The sequence below is a fragment of the Penaeus chinensis genome, chromosome 34, assembly GCF_019202785.1.
Source record: "Penaeus chinensis breed Huanghai No. 1 chromosome 34, ASM1920278v2, whole genome shotgun sequence".
Taxonomy (NCBI): Eukaryota; Metazoa; Arthropoda; class Malacostraca; order Decapoda; family Penaeidae; genus Penaeus; species Penaeus chinensis.
The window spans coordinates 7,648,705-7,656,204 of NC_061852.1; the positions used below are offsets into that span (position 1 = coordinate 7,648,705).

Consider the following 7,500-nt stretch of genomic DNA (forward strand, 5'->3'; position numbering starts at 1 on the left):
TCACGGTTATCATTCTTCGCCGACGCTGTAATGGGAAAGATAAGAATGCATATGCTTAGATTTAGAGTAGAACGTCAGTGGGAAAAAAAGGATGTGATCTTAACTAAGGAAAAGAAGTGGAGACTATAATGAGAGAATTGATGGGACGAAATTGTGGTCTGTGCATTTGAGTGAAGTGTTTCTCCAAATAAAATGTATGGTGATGTATAATAAAACTTTTAGGATATAGAACATACATAACATACGTAAATATGTGATCTTTTCTATACAAAGGTATCCTTAAAAATGAAAACAGTAACACATTGCAATAAACACGTAACTGGTCACGGAAACAATGTCGTGACTTAAGATAAAATCAGCCGTCCTTTGTGCAAATCCCCACGCCTTGAAGACTAGTAACTTGCATCCTTTTCACAGACCACTCTTTAGGTTTATCAATTATCTCATTCATTTCTATAGTTTAGTTATATTTTTCCTGAATTTTAGTTCGTATCCCTATCATTAATATGAGAGAGTGGTCTGTGAAGAGAATGCAACGTTACTGTTCAGGCGTTACGATTTGAACAAAGGACCGCTAATTTATCCTTAAGTCATAATATTATTTCCGTGGCTAGTTACGTGTTTATTGCACGTGCTGTTACTTTTTCCCCCCTTCAAGGATGCCTTTGTATATAAGAGAACGCATTTATAATTGGTATCTTCTACGCCAGTACACATTTTATTTGGCGAAACACACTTCAGTAAATACAATGTTTCTTATAGATAACTGAAAGCGAAGGTCGACATACTACCCAAACCGTGTATTCGGGGATGTAGATATAAAAGTCATTTGTAGATTAGATGTTGATTAACTATAAAATGACGGATCCTACTTTTTTAAGGATTCACTGTTCCATTTCTCTATGTTTATACTTTTTTTAGACTCACAAAAATATTTTCTTCTGATATATTGTAATAGCATTATGAATACACACTATATTATTTGTGTGAATTTGTTGTTCTACCTGCGACACTATATTATATTAATATGCTGCCAACACTATACAAATAGAAGAGGGAATGAAAATTTTCTAAAAACACTAACACCATGTTTGACATACGCTATTAATAATAATTATTATTTAATTTTAAAACATTCACATGTTAATCTACGCATACGCAAAATCAACCTTCATTAGCAATTTACTCTAATCAAAATTATATAAACTTTCTAGGAATTTTGCAACACTTGAATTTTATTTCTTTTAATAGAAATTGTTTAAATAATTTTATTTTCCTAATTTTGTCATCATATATTTTTTTTCAACATCTTATTCTTTATCATTTTATTTCTTATCTTATTTTAACTCATATCATTCTATTTTATAAAATATTTTTATCATCTCACATTTCATCATTTTCTTTACCCATCTGCTTTTCACATATTTTTTTTATCTTTTATTTACGCCACGAATCCTAGGTCACTCACCTTTGACCTGGTCTGGCGTGGGCGGAAGGGGTCTGGCGCCCATGAACTTCTTGAGGCTGCCCATGATCGTTCTGCCGGCGCCACTCACGCTGTCACTCGCTGCGCTCTGGTGTGGTGGGGGGAAAGGTCAAAAGAGGTCATAAGGTCATTATTTTCTTGTGTCGATGGCGGTTCCACGATGTGTTCAGAGTGTGTAAAATTAGTTTTTTTTTTTATATTCATTCATTATTGATATTTGGTTTATGTAAGTGTTTCATGTGATTTTAAAATATATATATTGATATGGGACATTTACTTCATATCACATGTGGAATGATAATGCCATTTCTTTGGAAAGGAAATGGTGTTTTATATGTAATCCTTTGAAGAGAAGAGAGAAGGCACTCTGAACCAGCCATTTAATCAGAGCTAAAGTAGGCAAAACAAAATAATTACACCAATAATAGCAATAAATGGAAAAGGTAAAAATGCAGGCAGGACAAGTCACCGTGGATTTGCGAAGCGGGAGAGCGAGGGAGTATCTCGTACCGCCATCTCCGTTGGGGCCGTTCTGGAAAAGAAAGGCAGGGAGCGATTCTGTCATCCAAATACGTTATAAAAGCCACTAATGCAAAGCTGTCTCTCAACACGGGAGCTATAGCGCCTTAGACTGTTTTCGAATAAAATGTCTGTTAAAAAAAAAAGAAAAAAATAATCGCCTCAAGCTGAGCACTTGGCAAACGCTAACCATGGATGGAATTTCAGCTAAGGGTATCTGTTGATGAGCCTATAGCAATAACACGTAAACAAAAGCATTGCTTGCATGATTTACGTAAGAAAAAAACTCCACACTTATCTGCTCTGAAAAAAATATCATCTGTCAGTTTTGTTGTTTGATTTCAAAAAATAAAATCGTACTTCAAAAAGAAAAAAGGGAAAAATACATTTCGGTGTTGATACAATACTTCAAGAAAGCCATATCCTTATTTCATTCACAAGAATACACAAAAAAAGTAAATGGACTGAGGCATATAGTTTTAATAAAAATGCATGCTACCGAGGGTAATTTTAATCAGTGGTTGATACAATGAGATACGGAGTCTTCGATTCTCTCCATGAACATAATTGTCTTGACTTTAATAATTAATTGTATCAGTTTTACTGCCTGAATATTTCAACAACAACAACAATATATATATATATATATATCCATATCCATATACAGTATATGCGATTCAGTGAACCCACTTGTCAACCACTGATCTAGACAGTCAAGCGACGACCCTTAATTAGTCCCAGCGGAAGTTGCAGGTCCACGCTGACACCCTGAGGGAATAAAGGACTTTCTTTTACCTGAAGATTGGTCATGCTGGATGAACGGGAGGTGATGTTGGCGAGGCCTCCGCTATACGAGTGGTAGTTCTGGGGTTGGAGAGCGTGCCAGAGAGACCGGTCAATAGAGCAAAGGAGAGAAAGTAACAAGTGAACACTCAAAAAAGAAAAAAAAAAGTGAAAACGAATAAAAAAACAGGAGAGGAATATGACAGTACAAGGATAAACAAAACAAAAACGATGTACTCGAAGGGGGATTGAATACTAGGCATACAGACAGGGAAATAAAAAGAGACCTACAAGGAAATTCTAAGTTTGCGAAAACATAAAATTAAAATAAAGACACTAATGGCAATAAAAAAGGCATTGGAGAAAACTGGAGAGATAAAGAACATGCCGATAGTTCTGCAAAAACAAATGCTGTTGCAACATGGCAAAGAAGAGACTACACATGCAAGGAAGCAAGACCCGTTTACTGATCTATCCTCTTCGCGTGATCAAGAGTAATATACAGAGATATAAACTTTAAAAATTAATGACTACATTCTAGCGCTAGCCTGAACATTTAATTGAATGTGTACAGGTTGAAACAATGAACTGCTTCAAAAGTGTTCAACTATTTTGAAGACATTGATGAACAGAAATAACGTCGTTTTGTCTTTTCCGCCTTTGAAAAGAGGTGACTACATATGCAACTATTATAACTGTATCTTCTAAAGCCAAAAACACAAACAAAAATCACCATCTGCGTTCTGAATATCTAACTCTCGATTTAAACCTCCATCCTTCTGCTCTTCACTATAATAAACTATTACCGCCAATTTCAGACACAATGTACTACCACAGTAAAACAGTAATTGATATATAATAATCATACAGTATATGATTATGACAAAATCCAGTTACAAAACATGCGGGTCAGACCAGTTTGCTCAACGCCGGCGATCGAGCAACCTCTATCCCTACTACTACAGTGCACTGGCCTCGTTACACACACAGGTAAATACGACATGCAATCTGCAACAGAAACTGCAAGGCGGTCGGCTTCAACCCCGCGTGTTCTTACCTGATCCTTCTTGGAGAATCCGAATCCGGATCGCTTGTTCTTCCGAGGGGGCGGCTGGGGGGGCGGCGCTCCCTGGGTGTCCCCCTTTGGCGGAAGGGGAGGTCTCACCCCCCCGCCCGAGGGAGCTTTGCTGTCCACGGCCTAGGAATGAGTTAATTCAATCGTAAAAAAATTGAACGCAGGGAAGCCTTCAGAAGGAATATATATCGGCTGATGATTGCATGGTTAAGTAATATGCAAACGTAAAATACATAATGCTTAGCTCCATTCGCCTTAGACTACTCAATAAGTAAAAAGGGTACACCATGGAAATGATTCCATGCAATCCTTCTATAATTAAAGTTCATCTACGACGCCTTTCCTAAAGAAGCTATAAACATTTATCAAAAATATAAACATATATTACAAGTAAACCTCATAAATACTCAATTGTTAACTAGCAAAAAAGTAGAATAATATCCATAATGATTCAACCCGCACACGCCCGCATAACCGACCCTCTAGAGCCAGCCAAGATAACATGAGTCAGCCGGCGGTGGAATGCCCCTTATCCTCCCCGGCTTGAGGGTGCCTTGGGGGCTGTTTGGCACGAGGGTAATAGAGGAATCTCCCCTCCTTCCCCTTTCCCCTGCCCCGTTCCGGCCTCACCCCCTGCGGCACCGTCACCTGTAATTATTCCTCGGTGAAGCGAATTCTTTAATGGTGCCTCATCTCTCTTGACTTCTGTCATTTTTTTTTTTTTTTTTGAGTCGAAACGCCCATTTCTTCACTCCCTCTTCTCTCTGTCTGGTTATCAGCCATTCGCCATATGTCTGTTTTTCCCTCCTCGCTCTAATACACCCTCCTTCGCATTTGCTTGTTTCTCTCTCGTTCTGAAACATCTCAATCTAATCCCTTTTTCTCTATTGTCCCGTCACTTCTATTTCCGCCTTTCCTCCATCCCTTTTTTTCTTTTCTTTGTATCGTCTCCCTTTTTACACTAGCTAATTATTGCATAATTCTCCCATTCTTTCAATCGCGTTCGGTAGCCTTCTCTCCCGAATTTCGCACAACGTTAGGTATTTAGGCCTGGGAACACCTCGACCTGACGTGTGTGACGCGATACTGACCTACTTCCTTGGGTCACGGAAGGTGAAGGGGAAATGCAGAAAGGACACGCAAGGAAGTCGGCTTTATTTGAGCTGACGACGACATGTACTTCGTTTAAGCAACTATTGTATTAATTTTCAGCTTTTATATATATATAATATATATATATATATATATATATATATATATATATATATATATATATATATATATATATATCTGTGTGTGTGCAAGCGTGCGTGTTCGTGTGCGCGTGCATGAGCGTGGGCGTGGGCGTGGGCGTGGGCGTGGGCGTGGGCGTGGGCGTGGGCGTGGACGTGAGCGTGTGCATGTGCGTGTGTGTGATGTTGGTAATCATTTATTGATAACTCTTTTACTCTCTTTCTCTCTTTCTTTCTCTCTTTCTCTCTTTCTTTGTCTCTCTCTCTCTTTCTTTGTCTCTCTCTCTCTTTCTTTTTCTCTCTCTCTCTTTCTTTCTTTTTATCTCTCTCTCTTTCTTTCTTTTTATCTCTCTCTCTTTCTCTCTCTCTCTCTCTCTTTCTTTCTCTCTCTCTTTCTCTCTCTTTCTTTCTCTCTCTCTTTCTTTCTCTCTCTCTTTCTTTCTCTCTCTCTCTTTCTTTTTCTCTTTCTTTCTCTCTCCCCGTCTTCTTCTCCCTCTCCTCTCCCCTTTCCCCCTCCCCCTCTCTGCCAGCTATATCTTCTTTCACGATCTTACTGCGAAAACCTTCCCTCTTCTACCTGCAAACCGTAGAAAACACTTCCTCTTCACCAAAATATGAATTCTTATACAACTATCTCTCGTGTCATCCTTCCTGCTTACCCGCCCTCCCTTTTCACCCTTAACAGCCCCTTCTCCATGATTGATCCCTCCCTCCCTCCCTCCCTTTCTCAGATGCACAAAGAAAAACAGAAAATCCTCTCTCTTCCCCCATTTTTTTTTTTTTTTTACACAATTCTCTCTGGTCCTATTCTTCCTCTTCATCCACCCTCCCTTTTTCACCCTTAGCCACCCCTTCCCTCACCCTTCTCCATGACTGTTCCTTCCTTCCCTCCCTCCCTCCCTCCTTCCCTCCCTCTCCCAAACGCACAAACAAAAACAGGTCTGGGGGATTTCCTTAACTGTTTTTTTTACTCATCTCTTCTCATCTCAGACAGACCAATGCTGATGCTCCTCTCCATGTGCCACCCCCTGTCGTCTTCTATTTCCTCTCTTCCTTTTACGTGATTACACCCTCTCTTCCCCCTTTCTTTCGGCTCCTCCCTCTTCTTCACACCCTCTTTGCCCACTCGATGTTCCTTCTCTTTGTTTAACTTAACTTTGTGCATTATTTTTACCCGAAGACCCGATGATAAACAACAGTTGGGGAAGGCAATAAAAAAGCCAAAATGGAGCCAGATTGTGCATGGTTAAATAATTCTGTCATAGAAGTATTTCCGGTTCCATTTTATATTTCCCCTCTCCCTCCCTCCTTCCTTCTTTCCTTCCTTCGTTCCTCCCTCCTTTCCTTCCTTCATGCTTCCTTCCTCCTTTCCTTCCTTCCTTCTTTCTTTCCTTCCATCCTTCCTTCCTCTCTTCCTCCCTTCCTTCTTTCTTTCCTTCCTTCTATCCTTTCTCCCTGCCTCTCGGTCTCTCTCGCCAGAACCTATCGTATAAGCCTCCCTCTCCCTACACTCCCATCATAAAAGCTCCCTCTCTGGACGTGCAAGTAAGAATGCCGAGATGTTGGCTGGTCTGGTGTCCCAAGGCCCTTATCTAAACTGCTGTCACTTAAATGTCACAGTCAGATAATCAAAGACGACGAAAAAAAGAAAGAACATAAAAAAACGCACTCACTTCTACTTCCTTGTTTTTTGCTGATTTCCACTCCCCCCCCCCCCCCCTTCTCTTTACCCATTCACCGCCCTTTATCCCCATCCTCTCTGTCCCTAGTCATTCTGTTTATTGGTCTGGCAAATGTACTGCCGACCTTACCACTCCCCTCCCCCCTCACCTCACCTTTCTGACATGACTGCTGCGGCGGGGGTGTCTGTGGTACATGTCGTCACAGGAGAGGCAAAACGTCTGAGAACCACAGCGGTCACAACGAACCGCCGCCGGGGCTGAACCGCAGAGGTCGCAGTGGACTCCATCTCCTTTGGTCCCGTTATCTGGAAGAGGTTGCAAAAATTAGTTTGTCATATTGTTAGAAGATGATATTAAGCTTCGGTCCTTTTCCTGGTTTGTATGCCGTTTGAAAAAGAAGAAAAAAAATGTGCCTAATAGATTAGATATAATCATACATTTTAGAAGTTGGTATTAGCTTCGTTGTTTGTATACTGTTAGGAAAAAAATATATCGTATGTGTTCAAAGTTACAAGCTGGTATTAGCTTCGTTCATTTCCATCTGTCTGCATACCTTAAAAAAAAGAACGAAAGGAGAAGAAGAAGAAGAAGAAGAAAAACAGTGCCGTGAATATTAGATTTTATCATGTGTTAGAAGTTACAAGCTTGTATTAGCTTCGCTCTTTTTCCTTGTCTGTATACCTTAAAAACAGTGCTTATAGATTACCATCGTGTAACAAAAAG

General features: G+C 39.9%; 1 protein-coding gene across 17 annotated transcripts in view; it reads right to left on the reverse strand.

The window, feature by feature from the left end:
- Positions 1–7,500, reverse strand: part of LOC125043556 (E3 ubiquitin-protein ligase lubel-like) — a 134,926-nt gene that overhangs the window by 81,663 nt on the left and 45,763 nt on the right. For 15 of the 17 annotated variants that reach the window (XM_047639738.1, XM_047639744.1, XM_047639735.1 and 12 more), the window contains exons 3-7: positions 6,931–7,082; positions 3,846–3,986; positions 2,801–2,869; positions 1,469–1,574; positions 1–25 (exon numbers count right to left, since the gene is read on the reverse strand). The exon at positions 1–25 is cut by the window's left edge and continues 69 nt beyond it. In XM_047639738.1, coding sequence (XP_047495694.1) covers positions 1–25; positions 1,469–1,574; positions 2,801–2,869; positions 3,846–3,986; positions 6,931–7,082 — 493 coding nt within the window. Of the gene's footprint in view, positions 26–1,468; positions 1,575–1,955; positions 2,019–2,800; positions 2,870–3,845; positions 3,987–6,930; positions 7,083–7,500 lie in introns of all 17 variants that reach the window. The other 2 variants (XM_047639734.1, XM_047639737.1) reach the window with 2 other exon arrangements.